General features: G+C 40.1%; 1 protein-coding gene across 1 annotated transcript in view; it reads left to right on the top strand.

Moving 5' to 3' along the window:
- Positions 1-24748, top strand: part of BARD1 (BRCA1 associated RING domain 1) — a 58029-nt gene that overhangs the window by 1512 nt on the left and 31769 nt on the right. Inside the window, exons 2-4 of the mRNA XM_084892642.1 lie at positions 9190-9246; positions 11461-11609; positions 17605-18530. Coding sequence (XP_084748768.1) covers positions 9190-9246; positions 11461-11609; positions 17605-18530 — 1132 coding nt within the window. The remainder of the gene's footprint in view (positions 1-9189; positions 9247-11460; positions 11610-17604; positions 18531-24748) is intronic.

Below are 24748 nucleotides of genomic sequence, written 5' to 3'. Positions count from 1 at the left end.
CCAGCACTCACTGAGCTCCTGCCTGTCACAGCTTAGGGTTCCTGCGTCCCTCTCACTCTGCCAGGCCTTCTCTCTTTGTAGTTGTCCCCGCCATGTTTCCTTTTTGGACTGGTTTGGTTTTTTTTTTGCCTCTGATTTCCAACTTGCAGAACTTAGTTACACATAAAGTATAAGTCACATAGCAGCTCTTCCTTTAAAATGAAAAGGATTTGTCACAAGTGTTGCACTTAAATGTTGTTCACAAAACTTTAGACAGTGGCACTCTTGCCAGAATGAGTGCCTGCAGACGTTCTGAGTGCGTCCTGTGTGCTCTCATAGCACGGGCCACCCGTCTGAGAATCAGAGGTAGGACGGGCTCTGCTGGTTGCTGTGATGGGAGCCGTGGTGGACAGGCCCGAGTGGTCAGCTCAGGGAAAGCTACATGTTCCGGAGGGACGTGTCAGTGTGGCTGGCACTTCACTCCCACAGCACAGTCAGGCTGCCTGCATTCAGGTCCCAGCTTTGACACCATGGAACACCCAAGGCAGTGGTCGGCTGCTCTCAAGCCACCTGCGGCTCTTTGGCCCCCTGCGTGTGGCTCTTCACAAAACACGGCCTGGGTGAGTCGATTTTGAAGAAGTGGCGTTAGAAGAAGTTTAAGTTTAAAAAAATTTGGCTCAAAGGAAATTTCAATCCTTGTACTGTTGATATTTGGCTCTGTTGACTAATGAGCTTGCCGACCACTGGCCCAAGTCATTCAGCCTCCCTGTGCCTCAGTTTCTCCATCTGAGTGATGCTAGTGCTCATCAATAATAATTAAAAAAAATTACTGAGCACCTACAAAGCGTCAGACACTGTTCTAGGCATTTGGGATTCATTAATGAGCAAAGGGAGGAAAAACACTCCGTCCCTTATGAAGGTAAAATTCTGTGGGAGTGAAGAGGCTAAGTGAAATTACACATGTAAAGAAAGTGCCATGTGTGGTGGTTGTCATAGAATACGTGATAATAGGTGTCTTATAAAAGCACAAAAAAGCGTCGTCTGCTTTCTGAATGGTTTGGGAGAAAGAAACAAAATAGGCGATTTACATGAATAATCTCTAGGTTCTGGAATTTAATAAAGCCAGTTTCATTGTTTTACCCCTCAGTGGACACTTTTCCAGTCTCTAACCGAGTACACCATAAGAGCCGCTTCCAGTAGACATCAGGCAGCGAGGTCCGGACTTAGTACTACTCCTCCTTGACTGGAGAATGATGTTGAACTCCAGTAATTAAATATATATATATGTGTATATATATATGTGTGTATATATATATGTATATATATATATATATATATACATATATATATATATATTTATGAGCCACTCTTAGGTTAGTAACTAAATCTCAACTGTTTCTTTGTGCATTTTAACACAGGGCTTTGCAAACTTTTCCTGTAAAGGTCACACGGTAAATATGCTAGGCTTTGCTGGCCACAGTCTCATTACTTTTGTGCTTTTCCAACTCTGAATCTAAAAAGCAACTTTTGTAGCTCCAGGGCTATACAAAAACAGCCTTCTGGCCTGATTTGGCATTTACGCAATGGTTTGCCAAGCTCGGTTTTAACAGGTAAAACAGTCAAGTTTAAAAATCTCCTTTTGGTATAAAGTTTTATATCACACGGGTTTGGTAGTAAGAAATGATTCTGCATTCCTCTCCTGGTGTCTGCATGTTTGGCACTGCCTGCGTGAACATGGCATGGCCAGGTGCCTCACCCAGAGCAGGGCAAAACCTTCTCTTCTCTGCCTCTGCCCAGCAGCCGCCTGGCATCATTGCTCTAAAGGAGCAACTCGGATGGTCTGCCAGCTACCATTCAAAGCGATGTCATGTTATTGGAAATCGTGTGTCGGTACGCATGTCCTTCTACAGAGGGTCAGAGCTCTCCCCAGGGGGCTAGTGATTGCCCTTTACCCTCACACTCAGGCGCAGCTGGATCTGTTTTGCAGTAAGCATTACGTGTGGGTGGGGACAGATTGGCTACTTTATAGGGCATCCTTTTCTTGACCTTGAGCAGAAGTATGGCTGCAAAGTGAACTGATGAAATTGTTCAAGAGGCCGGATGTGACATTTGTGTTAGGTCCAAACCTCACAACCAGATGGAAGCTGTTTGAAGATTTGGAAGGAGGAGATAGGGAGACCATATCATGTGAGAGGCTGGCAGAAAGCGTAGTAATCATGTGTTCCTAAAGGAAGCAGGGATGGTACAGGTGCCGCATGGGAAGACAGGCATCAGATGATACTATTTTGTGAGTTAAAACAATTAGGTTCCTCAACATTTTATAGGTTTGGCGGGGAGGGTAGAGTTGGTGTCTAACAGAATTGTAACTTGGAATTCTAGCACTTTTTTTTTTTTTAATATTTTTATTGATTTTTTACAGAGAGGAAGGTAGACAGAGAGTTAGAAACATCTATTAGCTGCCTCCTGCACACCTTCTACTGGGGATGTGTCCGCAACCAAGGTACATGCCCTTGACCGAAATCGAACCTGGGACCTTTCAGTCTGCAGGCCGACGCTCTATCCACTGAGCCAAACCGGTTTCGGCTCTAGCACCTTTTAAATCAACTTTTAGGAAACAAATCAAAAAGTAATTTTGCAGTTTTCAGAATAGGTGGCGATTTTATTTTTCTGAATTATCTCTTGTCATCTGACAGGTGGTCAGGTTTTGAGGCAGTGCGCTCAATGGTTAAGGGCATGGGTTTTGGACTCTGGCTTCAAATCCTTACTCAGGGATTGGTGGCCAATGAATTCATCTTTGTGCGCTTCATTTTTGTCATTGTAAAATGAATTCGCCGTAGTTTGTGCTGTATACGGCTGTTGTGGGAATTAAATGGGTTAATATTGATGAGCTACTTACAGCAGTGCCGGGGTAGGTTCTGATGCCACATGAGTGTAAAGTTCAGGGACAGATCTCCTGACTCAGCGGTCAGCTCTGGCCCTTCTTTGGGAGTTTCCCATGATCAGGGGCGTTCAGGGACCCTTCATTGAGTGATCACTCCTCTTGGTTTTCATTAGGGCAACAAGCCATCCCTGCGGCACCGTGCTGGTGGGATATGGTGAGGCATGTTCTACCCTCGGGAGCACATGCTTAGTTCTAAGGGAGGAACTGTGCACGTTCAGGGTAAACTATGATAATGATGATGAAGGCCACGGGGATGCTGAGAAGCGCTCGGATGGAGCCAGTGGAGGAAAGCCCTGGAAGCTTCCGAACGAGCCCTTGGGAGATTTCTATAAACAGAGCCCGGTGGGGGGTTATTAGCAAATAACATGCTAAAAGTTACTGTGGAATAAAGGTGGAGGGAGTCAGGCTGGCAGAGAATGAAGGCAGGGTCAGATCCCAGAGCGATTGCAGGGGTCTTCAAACTACGGCCTGCGGGCCACATGCAGCCCCCAGGGGAGTCTGATCCGGCCCGCCAGGTTTTTTGGGCAGTGAGCGCAGCCAAGGTGTTACAGTAGGAATTAGTAGTTCATATAGTCCGGCCCTCCAGCTCTCTGAGGGACCGTGATCTGGCCCCCACTTTAAAAAGTTTGAGGACCCCTGGATTAGAGCCTAACAGACTGTTTGGTTGGTTCAGAGGGAGGCATACCTTGCTTTATTGTGCTTCACTGATGTTCTTTCTTTTTTTTAACAAATTAAAGGCAAGACTCCCCACAAGCAAAAGCTTAGGACTTGACTTATCATGACGCTTGGCTTATTGCAGTGGTCTGGAAACAAACCTACAGTAGCTCTGAGAGATGCTTACACTTATTTCCAAGGAGAACAGTTCGTGTAGCTTTTCTGGGACAGGTGTCCTCACTGAGAAAATGAGGAAAGTGGATCAATAGGTATTTAAGGCTCCTTCCACTTTGCAGATTCCATAATTATTAGTGTCCACTGCATGCTATTTAAAACATTTTATTGAAGTTTAACAAACCTACAGAAAGGGCACATATCATTGGTATGTATCATATAGCCCTTAAATATTGTGGATTTTATTTACTTAAATGCATTTTAATTCTTTGATTGATGCCCGTCTTCAGTTATACTACCCATTTCATAAGGACAGGCTCAGATTTGCAGCCACCGTGCTAGACACACAGTTTCTTAGTGTTTGTTAAATGAATCCATGAAAGCTTTGGAATTGGAAATACTAGAAGGACCTGGTTAATTCACTTGACTCGCCATGAATGCTCCCCTAAGTTCCTGTGGTTCATTACTCATAGCAAACACGACTAAGAGCAGGGCAGGTATAGAAGGTACAGGTCCTTCCCTTTGGAATTGCGAGCTATTGGGTCGGCAGCTAAGTAATTGCGGATTTTTAAAAGAAAATCAAAGACAATTTTTTCATGGAACTAAATAACTTTATTCTGTAATGTATTGCCCATTTTGATCAATGACCTTTTGCCATCTTTCAGGCAGCATCATAATCCCACGTTCAAAAAACTTCTGGTTTTTATTAGCAAAAAACTGAATCAGGTACAATTTGGCATCATCATCATTATTGAAATTTTTACCATTCAAGGAGTTTTGTAAAGATCGAAACAAAAAGTAATCAGATGGTGCAAGGTCAGGACTATATGGTGGATGTGGCAAAACATCCCAACCAAGCTCCATTAATTTTTGCCGAGTGACCAAAGATGTGTGTGGCCTTGCATTGTCATGATGGAATACAACACCTTTTTGATTTGTCAATTCGGGCCGCTTTTCTTCAACTGCATTGTTTAATTTCGTTAGTTGTTCAATGTAGACATCAGAATTGATCGTTCGGTTGGGTGGTAAGAGTTCAAAGTAGACAATTCCTTTGTAATCCCACCAAACTGATAACAAAACCTTCTTTTGATGAATATCAGCTTTTGATGTTGTTTGAGTTGGTTCACCTGGCCTGCTCCACGATCTTTTCCGCTTGATATTGTTGTAAACAACCCATTTTTCATCGCCAGTTATCAGTCGTTTTAAAAATGGATCACTTTCATTATGTTTCTTTAGCAAATCACAGCTGCTAATGCGTTGCGTTAACTGTGATTCTTTAATTTCTTGAGGAACCCATGTATCGAGTTTTAAAACATAGCCAAGTTGTTTTAAGTGATTTTCAATGCATGTATGTGATACATGAAGCTTCTCTGCAATCTCACGTGTTGTACTGTGACAGTCCGAATTGATTATTGCTTTGATTAGGGCGTCATCAACTTCAACTGGACGACCAGAGCGTTTTTCATCTTTGAGTGAAAAATCACCAGAACGAAATTTGGCAAACCAATTTTGACACTGCCGTTCTTTTAAGGCTTCGTCACCATAAACAGCACATAACTTTTTATGAGCTTGCGATGCGTTTTTCCCTTTGAGGAAATAAAAAAGCAAAATATGACGAAAATGTTCCTTTTGATTTTCCATTTTTTAACGAACGCCAAACGAAAACTGCAAAACAGATCAAAAAACTTTTTTTACTGATTAACAGCTGAATAGCCAACTATCAAATAACAAAATGTGTTTTACATTTGTACTACGTCTGCAAACCTAAAAATTCAACTGAAGCCATATATGTGTGAAACCCGCAATTACTTAGTTGCCGACCCAATAGAACCACACGTGAACGGTCTTATTACCGGTCCTTCACGTACCTGGTGTTACATACATAGGGCTTGTGAGGACCAGGGAAACCACCAGACTCTTGAGCACCCTTTAATACTGCCCCCCATAGCATAATGGATGGTCTTACCAATGAAGTTATTGCTCAGCAGATCTGAAGCTCCGAGGAGAGCTTTTAGGCTGGAAGTACAGATCTGAGCAGAGATGGTAATTGAAGGCATTCTTTTGGAAGTGAGCAGGGAAGAGAGAATAAAGATGATTGCCTAGGCCTGAGCCTTGAAACTCAACATTTGAACATCAGGTGCTAGGGGTAAAGACCAGCAGTTACTTAGCTACTGTTTTGCTTTGGAGAAAAGGGAATTGAAGAGAGAATAACCAAAATTATTTGAATTGGGTATATATAATCTCTGTGGCTTGTCTGTCTCATCTCCCGTGGTAGGTTCTATTATAATTAGTCATTAATGATATAATTCTATTGTCCATTTGACCTTTGGGATATTTGACTCATTGATTTATTCAGTAGTTATTGACACTAAACAATTAGATATGATTTCTTATTTTTCCCATGCTATTTGCTTGAATGTGGCATATAAAATAATGGCAAAATATGATGCTTCCATGCCATTATCAGTATTTCTTATTTGTTAACAGACTTGTTTATTCTTGTAACGATGGATACAGCAAATCGTTTAATTGGCTTGGAGGCCTGTGTATTTTGGTGTTAAATATGTTGTTCCACATTTAAAAATACCTTGCAGATTTTCTAAAATGTCAGAGTACTGTGGTAGCTATCTTGTCTAATATTAAATAGCAGTTGATATATTATGGAAGCTTTGGGAGCCATTCAGTTAAGAAATAGGTCTGCCTGAAAATCTCAACTGATTTTTTTTCCTTTTTTTTTTCCTTTGCAAAGAAAATTTTATATCAATAGGATCTTTTTTTTTTTTTTTTTTTTTTTTTTTTTTTTTTTTTTTTTAAATAGTTGGTTCTTATTAGTTAGTTCTTCCCTAAGTTATGATCCTCTGACTGCACCGATCTTTCCAAACCCAGTACAGGAGAAGTAACAGAAGTGCTACTGCGGTGAGAGTTTTCAGTGCACAGAAACCCTGTTACCCTGCAGATGCCTTTGCTTGGTCACTCTGCCTGCATTTTTGTGTAGAGTCTTCCATTTGGTTCTTTCACTACAATTTATTGAAATGCTGCTGCTCATAGAGCACCACGTTGGTAGGTAATCGTGTGCTGTGGAAGTTCAGGAAAAAAATGAAAGTCAAGATCTCTTGTCTGTAGGGCTACAATCTGTTTCAAAACAAACGAGAATAACGAACAAACAAAAAACAGAACCAGGCAGATAAAATACAAAATATTTTGAATTCAACTAGATACCATCTCTCTGGAACATGGGAACATTTTGTAATTCTCATAAGTCATATATATATAGTAAGTTGGCTTATAAAACTACCCAGCTTGGTTCTAAGTCCCTTAGGAAAGAATGTAACGCATTCAGCTTTGTGCCCAGAAGGAGAAAATCCTGAGATGTCTTAAGTTAAATTACTACAGGTCCGAGAGTACAAGGGAGAGAGACAAAAAGGGATTCATCAGTTACCTGCAGTGCAAAACCAACAAAAGGCTGCTCACACTCCTTGGTGTATGGATGCGGGAAACCGAGCCTCGTCTCACTAATAGAAATAGGACATATCATATAGAAAGATGTGGACCGGGAACCTGGAAGGCTGGTCAACCTTGACGCTCTGAAAGGTCAGAGCCAACCACTCCCTATCTCATTAAGACAATGGTAACTTCCCCACCAAATAATCATGTAAATCCTTACTGACAAGATAATCTGCCAGTTACTGGAATTGCCTGCCTAAAGGCAATGGGTGTATCCCAAACCTGAATGAAAGGATGGCAAGGCTTGGTCCTCCCACTAGAGGTGGGCTCCCGCCTGGCCCCCAGTATTCTCAAATTAATACTTTTCTAGTCTCTTTTCATTTGTGTGCGGCCTTCTCCAGAACCCAAACCCTAAACTGGAACCCTGAACCATGCGGGGCGTGAAAGGGGCTCCCACATATGTTGGAATCATCTCATTAGTTTCCAGGTGGCTATATCCAAGATTATCCAAAAAGAGAATATCTAGGACTCTGCCGGCCTATCCCAGCACTAGCCCTGCTTCACTTTCTCACGTCTATCGCTAAAGTAAATTCTTCCTTTTGCCTTCTTGATGTATAAAATATACTTTAAAACTCTAGCCGCTGGACATATCTGTCTCCATGCCCTAAGACCTGTCTTTCTGCTTTTTTGCTAGCAATGGCCTCATAAACCCTTTCTTTTAAAGAACCTTCTCAGCTGTGGAAGTAAGATTTTTGTGTACGTGTGCTTTACATTTCTGCTGCAGGGTACAGGTTTAGTGTGAGTGATGGCATGGAAACTTAACACCCAAGAACTTTTGAGCTGCTTTGTTTGGTGACATTTTTATCTCCCGGGGCAGTATTTGGGTAACAGGAATAGTTCTGGGGGTGGAGGATGGGTATTCTGGGTGGGGGAGAACAGACTGAGCAGTTGTGGGCTTGGAGTTGGCCCAGGGTATTTGAGAAATGGTTCAGAGACTGGCCTCAGGAGAGCACGGAGTTTTTGGTGAGCAGTGATAGAAAAGGCTGTGCTGGGGACCAGCGTTTTGCCATCCTTAAATCTGTTCTTCGGGATGTTGATTCAAGCTGGTTATTAAGAAGCAAAGGTCTCAGGAATTGCCGACTTCCCCTTGAAAGTCCTAGGCCCCTATCCCTTTCTCCTTTGTCCAAAATGGTACATAACCCGCAGCTGCTCAATGTCTTTGTCTGGGTCTTATGTCAGGGGCTCCCCTGCATGTGCATCTATAATAGACTTGGGACATTTTCTCCTGTTAATCTGTCTCAGGTTAGTTTGATTATTAGCTAGAAGAGCTTAGAAGGGGGGAGAAAAATAACTTCTTGTGCCAGGATTAAGGCCCCTGCCGAGAGTTTTTGTTCTGTACTAAAGTGTAGCCTGAGCGCTGGCAAGGAAGGAGTGGACTGTGGGGCCTATCTGGCATTATAGATTTGTATGCCTGAGTGTCTAAGAGTGTTTAGAGATGCCTAAACAGTTACTTTCTACGACTTCCCAGTATATGCTATTGAAAAAGTTACAATTTGTACCGAATTTGGTAGTTATTTGAATTCGGCAGGTATATAATAAAACCCTAATATGCAAATTGACTAAATGGGAAATGACCAGTCGCTGTGAGGTGCACTGACCACCAGGGGCAGATGGTGAGTGCAGGAGCTGCCCCTGAGGCATTGCTAAGGAGCAGAGAGCAGGGGCTCGGGCCTAAGCCAGCAGTTGGACATCCCCCAAGAGGTCCCGGAGTGTGAGAAGGTGCAGGCCAGTCTGAGGGGACCCTCTCCCCCACAAAGTGCATATGTCATGCACCGGGCCTCTGATTAAAAATATTTAATCAGGATGACCACATCCTTAACATCTACTTTGAGAAAAGAAAGAAAAATAATAGTGTTGGGCCTTGGATTTATGAAATGTTGAGTATAAATTATTTATAAGTGACTAAATCTTGATTGTTTTTTTTTTCCTTCAAACAGCACTAATATTCTGAGGGAGCCTGTGTGTTTAGGAAGATGTGAGCACATATTCTGTAGGTAAGTAGTTTGGCTTGATATATATCATATATGTCAGATATATAATTAATATATACCTATGTAGCAACTATGCTTTTTACAAGTAATAGACATGTATTCATATTGATGATAATATTTTTTATCCCACCTTATACTGCAAGGTAACTTCTTTATTATCTCATTTTGAACTTTATAAATATCTTAATTTACAAGAAAGAAATCAAAGCTGTAAGAGGATTACTTGATCAAAGTTAATAAAGTTTAATAAGCAGCTTTGGTAAATTTGGGAGAAAATTAATATCTATTATATCATTCAACTACGTCTTCTTTTTTTTCCCTTCCAGTTTGTTTTGAATCTAGACTTTCCAAACTATGAAAGTCTAGTTCTTACAGTAATTGTGGTAACTTCCTCTAGCTGCCATAACAAGCACCCAAACTGGTGGCTTAGAACCATGGAAATGTATTGTCTCTCCCTTCTGGAGGCCGGAAGAACAAGAGCTAGGTGTCAGCAGGGTTGGTTCTTTGGAGGGCTGTGAGGGAGACTCTGTCCCACCCTGCTTTCCTGCATCCTGATGGAGAAACTTCAGCGTCTGGCAGTCCTTGGCTTGTGGATCCATTACTCTGGTCTTAGCTTTCATGTTTACATGGTGGGCATGTTTGTCTCTTGTGTCCAAATCTCTCCTTTTTACAAGTATACCTGTCATTGTATTAGGGCTCAGCCTAGTGATCTCATCTTAATATGATTGTCTGCAAAGACCCTACTTTCAAATAAGGTCACATTCACACGTACTGGAGGCAAAACTTTTTGGGGGACACGATTCAAGCTGCAGTAGTTATTGTGAAATTATATCCATGTTATAATATGAAAGCCCCAGCTTATGCAATACTAGATTCTCATCTAATCCTGTTTCTTACTCAGAAGAAATCACTGTAAGGACTAAATGTCTTTGATTGAGCAGGGTTTATATAACCTCCTTTGAATCTTTTAATTTCAAGTTATGACAATGGGACTATCTGGTCTGAGAAAACTGCCATGTGAAGTTTAAGCACATAGGAAGATAATTTGCTTTGTGACTTTGGTGGGCGGGGATGTGCGGGAAGCAGCTGCGCCTGGGGTCCCGATTTTGTTGCTAGAAACATGGATCTGTTATGTGGGTGTTTCTGGCAGGAGATGGGGTAGGAAGTAGTACCCATCACCTACCTGATATCTCATTTGGAGGATGAAAGGGATTTCAGATTTGGTATTTTCAGAGCAGATCTGTAGACCATCATCCCCTTCAACCTGTTCCTGCTTGGTGATTCCTACCCTGTTTCCCCGAAAATAAGACAGTATCTTATATTAATTTTTGCTCCCAAAGATGCACTAGGTCTTATTTTCAGGGGATGTCTTATTTTTCCATGAAGAAGAATACGGTACACATTTATTGTTAAATGAAAATAAAGGAAATTTATTACCTGTATATGGTACGGTAGTACAGTAGTAGTTGTCAACACAAACCAGACAAACTGAATCCTACAGTATCAAGAATTTACTCATTTATTCAATGACAATCATGTCATCATATTCTGGAACATCATCATAACAATGCAATTCCTGAATTTCCTGGTGAATTTCTTGTGATTCCATTTCTTTCAGTGGACCAAATCTCTCATGTTTAGCCTAGGGGGACCTTATTTTCGGTGGGGGGGGGGGGGGGAGAATGCCTTATATTTCACTCAGAAGGAAACCGGTAAGTAGGTCTTATTTTCGGAGGATGTCTTATTTTTGGGGAAACATGGTGGGAATAAGTGATACTACTGACTGCAAAGTTGTTCAAGGTGAAAACCATAAGTCAGACTTGATTGCTCTTTTTCTTCCTTATCATTAAGTTTTGTCAGTTTCATCTCACAATGTGCCCTGAATCTTGAATTTTCTTACCTGGGAGTAATGGGTGCGGAATGGAGGGGCCAATAGGGACAAAAACAAAACAAAGGGGACATCTGTAATACTCACAACTATAAAGATAAATTAAAAAAAATAACAAATAAATAAAAGATGGTTTTGATATATCCCAGCACCTTTTAACCAGTGTACTGCAAAAATTTTAAAACATGCAATACATGACTTTTAGTTAGGGGCACTGAGCACTTTTCCCTTAGATTGTCAAATTAAAAATATAAACAGCCATTATTTGTTGGAATTCAGATTCTGCTGAGTGCGTTGATAATTACATATATTTTAAAATTCCTTTTCAGTAACTGTGTGAGTGACTGCCTGGGAACCGAATGTCCAGTGTGTAACACCCCCGCCTGGATCCAGGATGTGAAGATCAACAGGCAGCTGGACAGCATGATCCAGCTGTGCAGCAAGCTGCGGAGTCTGCTGCAGGAGAAGGAGCTGCCCGGTGAGCTGGCATGTCTGCCTCCTCTGGGTCACCTGTGACGTGTCTGTCAGATGGAGTGTGTGAAAGAGCCGTCAGGAGCTCTGAGTGGTGTGCTTCAGGTTTTAAGATTTAAGCATTTGGAATTATTTTGAGGGACAGATACCTTAGAGGTAATTAAGTCTCACTCCTTTTTTACAGATGAGAAACCAAGGGCCACAGAGGTTCAGTGGCCTTGTGTGCAGTCACACATGTAGTGAGCACCAAAGAACAGTCCATTTCTTCCGACTGTCCGGCCAGACTTCTTTTACTGCTCCTGCTGCCTGCCTTCTCAGTTATGGTCATCTCTGTGTAATATGTGTAGTGATTTATTCTTAAATGTATTTAATACACTGTTACAAGATAGAATACAACTTCCTTCCGTGGATCACTTTTCTAGACTGAATTAATTAAATGAGCACATTTTTGAAGAGCAAAAAATCTAATACTCCCTTTTTTTCCGATGTAAGTGGGGGTTAATGTTTTTCAAATTGTTCTCAGACTCTGTGTATTAACTGTGTGTCTTCCCATGGTGCTTTCTGCTGAGAACTAATTAGCTGTGGAAAGAAAGTAGTGTTTTGAATCTTCATAGTTAGATATGGGAATTGCCTTTTTATTGCCCAGATCACTTCCTTTTAGCGTGTGTTCCTTTATAGGAGAAACTATTCTTGGCTGGCAGAATGCCACCATTGATAATGCACATATGAAAGGGCTGGGTTTCTATTTTAAAACCTTTTCATCTTCATTTTCCGACATGCTGTGTCACTGTCAACTATTAATGGTGAAGTGATTTGGCAAAATAAATACTGAGTCTTATTGACTCTGTCCATATTTTTAAGAATTAAAATCATAGTTACCTACAAAAAGTTTTCTTCATCTAGTTATCTGATCATTACTCTCTTTTCTTTTATGATAAAATGTACTATAGTAATAACATTTTACTGACTTTCAGATGTAATTGTACACATTTTTAAAAGTACTTTATCTTTTTGAAAAAATGCTGTTATAAATCTCTTAAGAGCACAATGAGGAAAAGTTTTATTACTAAGTTCATCTGTATTCTTTTCCTTCTTATTCAGAGACAGAGCTAATAGTGTTTATTTTCTGATTAGAGAGATTGGTGTGTGATCCGATACCCCCCTCCCCAACACTGATTAAGACAGGAGTCCTTAATCAAGAGTCTGTGCATGGTTGGCCGTGATGGGGTGGAGGGGAAGGATTAGTGAGCCTCTTGAGTTAATTATACAGTGTGAAAAACGTTCATGCCTCTGAAAGTGGTTTTCATGAGGTTCTTAAAGATGTGTGGTCTGTGAGGAATATTGGCCAAGATGGAAGTTTGGGGTGCTTCTGCGCGATTGGTGTCTGTCGTGATGATTTGATTTGATTCTTCTCCAGTTGCTGTGTAGTGAGTATTAGTGCTACTGTAGGGATACTAGCTTGCTGGGCTGCCATAAGGAAGGGGCACACCGCACATGGGGGGTGGAGGGAGGGGGAGAGTAGGGAGGGAAGCTTAAAACCACAGGAAGTCCTTATCTCCCAGGTCCGCAGGCTAGTCCAAAATCAAGGTAAGATTGGTTCCTTCAGCCTCTGTGAGGGTAGGATGTGTTCCAGGCCTTTCTCCTTGGTTTGCAGATAGTGGGCTTCATATTCACATGTTCTCACAAGGTAGGGTCAAGGTTTCCCCTTTTAAAAAGGACACCAGTCATATGAGCTTTATTGCTAATTACATCTGTAATGGCTCAGTTTCCAAATAAGGTCACATTGGAGGTGCTGTGGGTCGGATTTCTTTATATGAATTTTAGGAGGGACACAGTTTAACCCGTAACAGCAGTGTGACATTTTTAATGGTGACAGAGTAACCCTCGAGGAGAGGTAAATTATGGAGCCCAGGATACCAGGGTGCAAAGAAGAGTAAGATGGAGGACTTCTTCAGAAAGTTTACCTTGGCTAATGATCTTTGAATCTGTATGGTTTTCATCTTTTGTGGACCATGATTGTGAAATGGTTTAATATTTGATCATTTAAAATTATATTTAGGACAATTATTGAGTTTAGAAACAAGTTTTTGTGTGGGATCTAAGGCCATTCAGAATGCCATCTTTCTCATCTGAGAGTAGAGGTGGAACTTGGGGGAAAATTAGGATGATTAGTTTTTTGAAGGCCATTTTGTGTTTGTTTTCCTTATTATATAATGAGTCATTACTTCAGTCCTTTCCAGACTTTAGTAGTGCTAGCTTTTGTATTACGTACTTTATGATGAATTGAAATTTCACAGTTTGCGTAATATATAAGCAGAATTTTAGGAGCTAGAAGGCTATCTTTAACCCCTTTATTCTGCAGATAAGGAAATGATGGATCTGGGTTAAGCCGGGCAGTCGGATTGTAAGTTTCTTGCTGTTTGTTTTGTTCTTTAGCATGTTGCTTTTGTTAGAAGTATATGTGTTCGTTATGTTTGCTGAATTGGGTTGGAGAAAAATTGGCAGTGTTAAGACCTCACTCATATCCCAGACACTAAACTTAATTAAAAAAAAACAAAAAACAAGTTTAGAACAAATTCTTAGGTTGTGCTTTCAACAATTCAATGTATAGTGCTCACATTCTTTGCTAGTTTTATAGAAGATAATAAATATACATTCTGTCTGAAATATACATGCTCTCTGAAATATACATTTCTAATTCAGTTCTCATTTCATGATGAAGCTTTTTCTCCTTACTGTAAATTAATTGTCATCAACCTTTCCTCTTGATGTCCCTTAAAGCAAACTAGGCTTGGAAGGGCATTTGAGAGTGTTTATTTATGGTTTATCTATCCAATATGTTTTATGTAGGACCTTTATGTTAGTTTATCTAGCAAGTGCTTAACGTGGTGGAAGGTGAGTGAGCTGAGTAGGTAGAGAGAAATAAGAGTTGGATCAAATAATGAGGATATTGGAAATGACCTCCTCATAAAATAAGGGTATTAGATTCAATGATTCCCAAGGTCTAGCTCCACAATCATGTGGATAACTGGTCTAGTGTTGAAGGTGAATGAGGTGGAATGGTTGGACTCCTTCCACATTTTCTCTTTTTTTTTGACCTGTAGTTCACAATTTATCTTCCTAATGAACCTTGTTATTTGCACTTACTGTAAAATATATAATCACTGTAATTAAGGTGGATAATTAGGAAGAACCTGTCAAGTCAGGGACATAGTATATGGTATACACTGGAGATAAAGCAGCCTGATTTACAGTAATACTCTCTGAAACCAGCTTCTAGATAGTTGAATAAATTTTTTTCGGTTCAGTGTATTTCAAAGCGAAGAGACCGTCTGTCATACATTTTTGTGACAAGCGTTTATGGATAATTTTAGCGTTTTCTTTACAACATAATCTGCTTTCTGCTAATGGAGTTAAGTTTGAAAGTTTTTATTTTCTCTTGGCCCCGTCATATTAAATTAGACCTCGCAGGTGCTGGCCAGGCTCTGTGAAGTATATGTTGGTGTTGGTGACATTAAAAAACATTGTGATTATGCTCTCATAGGATCACAACTTTCTTTTCTGGTTTCAGGGGAGAGGCTGGTCTCTCTGTAGCAAATTACATAGTGTTTCCTATATGCTGTGACTCTTTTATAATAGATGAAGATGAGCATGTGAATAGCTGTGCTTTAATTTTTTAGGTAGAAGTGAATACTTCTTAACTTACAAAATAACCATTCTTCAGTGAAGGCGCAGATGATAGCAAAGTGCTTTGCTTTGATTTTTAATACGGGGCTAGATTGTCAATGAGATTTCTCAACTTCTGTTGCAAAACCTACAATAGGATCATCTGAAAGGCACACAGTGTAACCCTTTGTTCAGTGTAACCCTTTGATGTAGATTAATGACAGCTGAATGACACTTGCTAATTGCTTGCCTTTCCTATAGTTTATTATTCCGTTTTAAGAATCAACTTGGCTGAGCAGCTCCTTGGCCACATGTGCGTCTCTGTGCCTGGACAGTTAGGAGCACTCAGAAATGTTTAAATTCAGAGAACAGAATTCTTTTAAATGCTATCAGTATGACGTTTATGTAGAGGAAGGACTATGTGTTTTTCTTCGTGAAATTAATATAATAATTTTTTATGGTTAGAAGCATTAACCCATATGAACTATTGCAGCTGTCATAGTGTGGTTAATATTCTAGAGTGGAGGGGGTTTTATGCTGTGTATTGCCCAGAATTTATAACATACTTGTGGTTGTGGTCCTTGCTTAGGTAGGACAAGATACACATTAAAATAATTCTGAGTAATGTAGTACTACTGGATGACTAGTGAAGTTGTGTGCCTGTAAATTACATGAATATATGCTGTTTTCACTTATTGCTTTATAAGATAAGAAATATGGCCGAGACCGGTTTGGCTCAATGGATAGAGCGTCGGCTTGGGGACCAAAGGGTCCCGGGTTCGATTCTGGTCAAGGGCATGTACCTTGGTTGCGGGCATATCCCCAGTAGGGGATGTGCAAGAGGCAGCTGATCGATGACTCTCTCATCGATGTTTCTAACTCTCTATCTCTCTCCCTTCCTCTCTGTACAAAATCAATAAAATATATTTAAAAAAAAAAAAAAGAAATATGTATGTCTGAGCGAAATTTGTTGTCTTTTTAAATTTAGAATTTTTTAGTCATTTGGGTATGTTGCTACTACCGACAAGCCTTAATTTTTTATTAAATGCCTAATTCTACAGTAAGTTTTATAAGCATTGAGACTTCAGGATTTGACTTTTTAGTTGAAAATGTCGTGATGTATGTTTAAAATAAACTTTAAAAAATGAAATACAAGTTATTGCAGACCACCAGTGGATCCACCTTTATTTAGTCTTTGTAATCCAGAGTCTTTCTTAAAAAGTAATCCCAGTAACATTTCCTTTTGACCTTTCCTCTAGATGTGAGATTGTGTCAGAAGTGACTTAGTTTGAAATCTACTTATCACTGCAGAGGAAAGACCTTGTTGGATTTAGAAATTCAGTCTGTGTGAATGGATGTCCTAATAACCCTTGGTGGACCAGGTGCTGTCAGCTGGGACATCATAAGGATGTCAGAGGGTCTGCCTTTACTCACAGACACTCTTGCTTCAGCTGGGCTTATCAGTTAGTCTTCCCAGTGTAGTCCTGCCATTTTTCCACCAGGAGGAAGGGATGGCTTCTTTGGAGTGGAGCAGAGTTTGATAGAATTCCTTTGCTAGGCAGGGATCATGGCTCTGTAATTTCTACTGAGATATTATACACTATTTGTTTTTCACAATCCATCTTTTTTCTTTCTTTTTCATAAACTTGTTTTTGGCAGATCTGTTTGTAAAGATAGTAGTTTTATACTCAAAAACAGGAGATAAAAAATAGAATTAATTTTGAACTTTAGATTTTAGTTGACTAATTTTATAATGTATTGTTAATTTTGAACCGATAAACTAGTAAGTGTTCTGTGTGAAGAAAAAATGTCTAAAAGGAATTAGAATATTTTATAATTTCCTTTTTCTCGCTAATGTTTTAAAGACATGAGAAAGTTGAAAAGAAATCAAGAATAAGCACACTTGACAATTTTATGTAACACCTTAGTAATAGGACATGTTTATTTCCTATACAGTGGATGTTACCGGTCCTTAGTATTATAGTAAGATATCATTGGCTTTTTTCTCTTTAGATTATTTACTTATTGAGTATATATAATTGATATTAAATAAACAAATAATACACTACTTATTTATTCATATTTTCAGGTCATCCCCAGTAGAATATAAGTTCCTTGTTTTCTTCCTAGAACACTATCAGGACTAACGTAAGATTCTGTGAACATTCGTTTGACTGTCCAGATATCTACGGAGCTCATAGTCTGTCTAGGACAAGATTAAGGGGTACATAAATTAAAGGCGATACACTTTAGGAAAACCATAAACAAATTCGGTGGGAGCTCCAGCTGGAGAGATTAAGTTCATGTGACAGATTTCTTTTCCTTTTTTCTCTCAGGTTTAAAAGAAGAACCATCCAGAACAAGTTTATTTAATCATGCAGGAAGTAAGAAGAATTCCATAAAAATGTGGTTCAGTCCTCGCAGTAAGAAGGTCAGATACGTTGTGAGTAAAGTTTCGGTGCAAACTCAGCCTCAAGTAACGAATGATGAGAATGCTCAGCAGGCCTCGACGTATGAGTATGTCTCCGTGAGCCCTCCAGCAGACCCCTCTGCCAGGGCTAAAAAGGCTTCTACCAGACCTGGGAAAAAACAGAAAAGGAAAACTTTAACTAAGATCAACCAGTTGTGGAATTTACAGGCAGACCAAAAAGATGGTCCCCTTGACTCCAAAGAGAAACTTAAGGAAAAGCAGGTGTCTTTCTCTGTGGATGCCAGTCCTCCGAGAAGTGGTGACATAGACTTATTAGCAAGCGGCTCTGTGGCAGAAGATGAAGGTTTTGGAAACTTAGCCGAGGTTTCTCTGCCGTTGGCGGAGCAGATAGAGTCTCCGGAAATGGAGAGCGGGCCTGAAGGCCTGGCTCCTGAGCAGGATCTCCGAGAAGATGCTCTTCCACCCGAGAGCGGGAAACGTGGGCGTCACAGGAGACCGTCCAGTCCCAGCTCTAAGAGACGCAGAAGCAGCGTTTCCAGCGCCAGTGAGAATGCTGATGAGCAGACAGGGCTCTCTGAAAACACCTCAGTGCCTGGCTCTCTGCAGCCTTCCAGCAAACGTCAAGCTGGAGCCAGAGGAAGGAGGAAAATCAGAACGATATTGGATGAATCCCTGAGCTCCTCACCGGGCACCCCGCCTTCTACCCTGAACAGCACCAATTACGGGCGGATGCTGTCCAGCCCCCCAGCAAGGAGACTGCCCCCCGGGAACCCTTCCGCTGGGAAAAGGAATCATAAGGGCGAGACTTTGCTCCATGTTGCTTCCATTAAGGTACGAACTGACTCTGAGGCCCGAGGAACATGATCTTTAGGGAAATTTCAGTGTTTCACTCTCTTAGCTTCTCTTTGGGCAGGGGCTTTTGTTTCTGTCTATTCCAGAATAGTTGGTTCCATTTTCACCATTGTGTTGACCCATCCTTCTCATGCTTTGTGGGTAAAGGTAATTGTCAAGTTACTGCTGGCAGCATGTCTTTCTGAGCAGTAGAGCCAGGGGCACTGTGAGAAGTGGCAGGCTCCTGGAGGGCACAGCGAGGATTTGGAAGGTTGTGAGATGAGATCTGTGTGTTTCTCCAAAGATCAGGAAATTCTACCGTGAGAGTGGCTCCCGTGGTCTCCACAGAGGAGCTATGCTGTGCCCTCCTGCCAGCCACCCCTTCCACTAGCCCGCTCATTGAAGTTAATTCTCTTTATTTATCGCCTCAACACCTGGGGTGTGACAGTGTCTGTTTTGGAACCTGGCTGGTTTATGGAGCATGAGGTGGTTCATCTTTGAAATGGAAAATAGGACACGGGAGAGCTTAATCCTAAATAAGATAGGTTTTGGGTATTCCAATAGGTTCTCTGGGAAATCCTTGGGTCCTTTGTATGGAAAGAGAACTTCGGGAGATCTGGAAGGAACCCCTTCGTGAGGCTGGTGACATAAAACATCTGGGAAGAACGTGGGGTAGACATGGAGTCCAGGGACTCTGTCTTTTTTGTGTGGAGAAAGGGAAAAGCACAAAAATGAGTCTTTTCCAATTGTTAGTGTTTTATTTTTTCCTAGCTTTGTCTTCCAAATGTGATGCAGGTCGGGGGAGATTCTGCAGTATGATTACATGCCCAGGATTACATATCCCTTGAACAACTTGAATTTTCAGGATTAGCTCTAGTTTGATTTTTGCAAAGCATAATTTAAAAACCAGACTATTTTTTGTTTTCCCTGTTATATATAATGTATATACATATACACATAAAGCTATTATAAACCTTGACACAATATTATTAATGCTTCATAGACGTAAGTAGCTAACATAATAATTATTTTTGTTCACTTTTCTGAATAGTACCTAAAAATGTGGCTACTTTAGTGTCTGCATTTTGCTTCCTGGGAATTATTTTCAGACCACTAGGTAAGCATCCACCTATATTGGTAGATAATTTTTCTTTTTCTTTTTTCTTTTTCTTTTTTTAAATATGTTTTTATTTATTTCAGAGATGAAGGGAGAGGGAGAGATAGAAATGTCAATGATGAAAGAGAATCATTGATCGGCTGCCTCCTGCACGCCCCACACTGGGGATCGAGCCTGCAACCCGGGCCAGAATATTACCTGGGATCCTTCAGTCCGCAGGCCCACATTCTATCCACTGAGCTAAACTGGCTAGTGTGATCGTTTTTCTTTTTAAGAAGAAGAATTCTTTATCTTTATTAATGAGGATCTCTAGGACCCAGAATCTAGTACATGGTTTGGTAAATGCTCTTTTAGAGGGCAGTTAGAGTAAATAATTTTAGGTTGGCACGTCAAATAGTTTCTATAACATCTATTCAACTCTATCTTGGTAGTGCAAACGCAGCCATAGACAGTATGTAAGCCAGTAAACCTTCAGTGCCCAAGCAGACAGGTGTCTGGCCCACAGGCCATGGGAATAAGCCACAGTAGAATGTTCAGGCAGGAAGACATGTGGCATGAGCTGCCTTGTGAGTTTTTTACGCTGAAGGTTGTTTCTCACCAGTCCTGTGAGATTGTCAGTTCCCTGGGAGTCTTTCCGGCATTAGAGTTACCCACTCAGATTCTTTTGAACTTACCGGATGTTGTTATTAGTTGGCAGGCTCTGTCACAGTACGCTTGTGAAAAGCTAATTGATTTCTATTGTTTTTTTAAGTCACTATTTAACCATAGTGTCTCTTTAAAAACGTTCTTAAAATTAACCCCTACCCAGCTTGATTCTAATAGAACACATACTTGAGAGAAACTTAGTGGGTTTGTTTGTGTGTGTGCATCTGTGTATGATAAATAATATTCATTTTAGTGGTTTTACCCTAATTTTTTTCATTTGCAGCTGAAAATGAAATAATCTGGGTGTACTAGAAAGCCAGATATTGCGATTCTGCTGTCTTAATTTGTGTTTTGTATCCACCTGCCTGAGAGAAGGATTAGAGGGGCCCCAGGGTTAAAACGACTATAAAATGAGCCAGGCACAGAAAAGAGGAAAAGCTTCTGCTGCTGAATAATGAATTAGATTTGATGACCTTTCACACAGCCAGAGCAAATAAGGGGAGTGCCAGGTTTTATGTGTCAAAAGATGGATTGTAGTTGTCATCATTGTAGTTGTTATTTTTCCGTAAAGTGTCTTGGTAGACGTGCATTTCCCATGTTCCATTGCCCCTCAGGTTGAAAGAGGCTGTGGTCGTGTGATGCATGCTTGGTGTATGTATGCACTGAGGGCAGAGCACCCTGGGAGTTGGAGTGTTCTCGGCCGGCTAGCTTCCCTTGCTGCAGTGATGGCTTTACAGAACGACCTCTGAATTTGGGAACATTATTAACAAAATTCTTTCATATCCTGCTCCAGACCTTCCTCTGGGAATCTCTGTTGACCATAGTCTTCTTATAGCCAACACCCTAGTGGAAGCTACTTGTCTTTTCTTGTTGCCCTGACCACTTGTGTTAGTTTCCTGTTGCTGTCACTGCAAATTTCTACAATTTTAGTGACTACAAGCAAGGCAGATTTATTTTCTTAGATCAGAAGTCTGGTGTGGCTCTCACCAGGCTAAAATCAGCATGTCAGCGATGTTACTCCAAGAGAGAACCCATTTCCTTGATTATTTGGGTTGTTTCAAGGAACTGCATGTTTCTTGTGGTTGTCGGACTGAGATCCTGTTTTCTTGCTGGCTGTGCAATAGGGGGTGGAGTCCTTGCATCATCTTTCTGACCTGGCCAGGAAGGCTCCCTTCCTTTAAGGCAGTGGTTCTCAACCTTTCTGTGCCACGACCCTTCAATACAGCTCCAGGCCCACAGGTTGAGAACCGCTGCTGCAGAGCCTAATACCATCCAAAAACACAGATATTTACATTGATTCATTATAATAACAGTAGAAAGATTACAGTTATGAAGTAGCAACAACAATAATGGTATGGTTGGGGGTCACCACGACATGAGGAACTGTATTACAGGATCGCGGCATAGAAAGGGTGAGAACCACTGTTTTAGAGGCTCACTGGCTACACCCAGGGCCACCCTGAGAGTGCAGGATAATCCTCCCATCTAGATCTGTACCGTTAATCACATTACCAAGTCCTTTTTGTCATGTCAGGACACATACAAGTTCTGGAGATTAGGACACAGACAGTTTTTTGGGGGTCATTTTTCCAAACACACCATGAAGCAGCATCTCATTTCTTGCTCTGCTTTTCTGCATTCAGTTCTCTATATGACAGCCGTAATAATCTGACCTAGGTCAGAACTTGTCATTTCTCTGCTCCCCTACCAATAACTTCCTGGCCCTCTTAAAACAAAATCCAGTCTTCTATGCCTGCATAGCCCTGTGCGATCCCTTCCTCAGCTTCTGCTCAAATGCCACCTCTTCAGAGAGACTTTCCTAACTTCTCTAAAATGGCAGTTTTGACCATACCCTTAGCTTGTATGTCTTTCCTCCTATTAATATAAACACTTATGTTGTTGTTGTTTTTTTTTCTAAGTTAATGAAAAAAAACACACCCTAGTATTTGACATTTTTCTAGACATAGAGAAGATTTTGACTTGTTACTCTATTTTGTCAGATTTGCTGGAGGTGCTGGGTAAACCCCCCCCAAGTTCTCCAGTACCCATCTTTAAAATGGTAATGATTACTCATAACTCATGAGTTATGAGTGAAATACAAGAATTGCTTGAAGTTTTCATGTCATATGATATATTTGTCATACAAACATGATAGATACTATTTTGAAGGCAACTTACAGGGCATGATGTGCTTAACATAAGAAAGGTGAGGAGGAATTCTTAGGAAGAGAGAAAATCCCTGGTGAGAAGCTCCTTCATGCTTTGCCTTTGTAATTCATGTTATACTGTGTGTAGAGTCACATTATTACACGATCCTTCTTACTAGCTTCTCGAGAAAGTAGCAAAGGACTCAGATGCACACTGGCACCTGTGACATTTTAAGATTTTAATTTCTAGAACCCCTCTTGCAGTCCGTATTCCTTTTCCCTCTGTCTGTCATCCACCACCTTTGTAATACCAGCAGCTTATGTCTCCATGACTAGATTGTCAGAATCATCTGTGAAATTTTATTTCAAATAGTCAACCCTGGCTCAGTGGCCAGGGAAATGTTTAATATTTTTGAGAGCTCTATTCCAGATGGTTAGATTTTTAAAAAAATTACATCTGGTTGTTAAAATAAACTTTAGGTACTTGGTCAGTTCATATATGTGGAAAGCTTAACCATCCGGGGTAACTCATGATTATTGTACTTAATCTTAATGTCCTGTACTATTTTTATAAAGATGTTTATTAACAGTATCTTGGAAGTGTAAACCTGTATATCAAGGAAAAAGTTCTGTTTGTTTGTGTGTTTGTTTTTGGAAAGTTAATTTATATTGTTAAAGTATGCATGAATGTGTGAAGAGTCCTTCAAATGAAAGGTTAACAAGAAAATTCAGTGTGGCATGCATGCTTCCTTATTTTCAGCCTTTAAGGTGTTACTTCAAAATATCAAATCCATTTAAAATTTCTTATAAGCCTTGGTAAATACTTTCCTCAGATGATTTTTTTTTCTTCTTGCTGTGGTTAATAAAAAAAAGTCTCAATTATTTTGTAAGCTGTGAGGAACCTAAAAGTGAGTGCTTATTACTCAAAAAATATTCTATTATAGAATAAAGCAATTTAAAGACATCAGAAGCAGAAATTAATTTATTTCTTGGAAATTTCATATTGGTTCAAGCTTACCCAGTTACTATAGATCCTATCTAATTATCATAATTTTATTTATGTGCATTACATTAAATTTACATAAAGGAGAAGGATGAAAATATGTCAAACTTTTAAAGTACTTGGGGAGAGAAAGCAGGTTGGGTATTAAAAGCAGGCAATTTGCCAACAGTGTGGTGATTGTGGGGAAGAGGGGTGGGAGGAGGTGAAAGAGGGTATAGGGCAATAAATGGTGATAGAAAAAAACAAAATAAAGGAACAAAAGCAGTTTGTCAATCAGCTATACAGTTCAGGGAAGTCTAGGGGTGCAATTGTAACAAAGACATCTTTGATGATATGAAGAGGTGACATGAGAGAAAAACACCACTGTCCAACAAACAGCCTTACAGGAGATTCTGACTTTAGTCTCTAAATTGTCACTCCATTCCTACGTGACTGTTCCCATGACTCCTCCATTCCACACTTGTGCTTACGCTATTTTACGGGCTTTTTTAGGTGAATATGGTTTTGTGATTACCATGCAGAGTTAGAATGAGGAACTTTTTGAGAAAGTTTTTTGACTGTTTCTTGTGTTTACTTCCATGTTGAAGGTTGGGAATGGGTGTGGTTGAGGCAGTTCATCTGCCCCAAATTATTTTAGAAAATTCATATTTGTATTTTGTCATGGAAAAATATTTTTTATTTGAACTGGAGCATTTGATTTGAAATACATAGCATGCTTATTTTTTAGGTGCGTTGAATATTAAGGTCATTCTGTTAATTTAGGAACTTTTTATATATATATATATATATATATATATATATATATATATATATATATATATATAGCATGTGGATTTGCTTTTCAGAAAACTAAGTTACCATCTTAAGATATGCTGCATTTGAATGGAGCCAAAACAATAAAATAAAAGCAAATGTTACTATATTAAGGGGTCTTAATGACTTCGACCTTATCAACTTCTAGAGGCTGAAGAGTTATTTCAGAAGAGTATAGGGGCTGGGAGTGGAGGAGACAGATTTTTTCTACCTAAAGAGGAGCTTCACAAAACACAGCAGTGTCATAAGTAACTTGTCAAATGGAAGTTTTCAATTTATTTTTCAGAGAAAGCTGTTAGTTATTTTTGGAAAAAATAAGCCTTGCTTCTGCCTAGAAAAATATCTTTGAGCAAATAAGGTGAATATAAGCTAAGTTAATGCATTAAGGATAGAGTGACAGCGCGGAAGACAGTTTTTGGCAGTCTTAACATTGGTTTTACTGAGCAGTCTTCCTGGCTTTAATTTTGTTTTAAACAACACTCAGAGGCCATTT

Source organism: Pipistrellus hanaki (genome assembly GCF_964339955.1).
Source record: "Pipistrellus hanaki genome assembly, chromosome: 8".
In the NCBI taxonomy this organism is placed as follows: Eukaryota; Metazoa; Chordata; class Mammalia; order Chiroptera; family Vespertilionidae; genus Pipistrellus; species Pipistrellus hanaki.
Note: the sequence above shows the minus strand (reverse complement) of the source record. Positions and strands in the feature narration are given on the sequence as shown.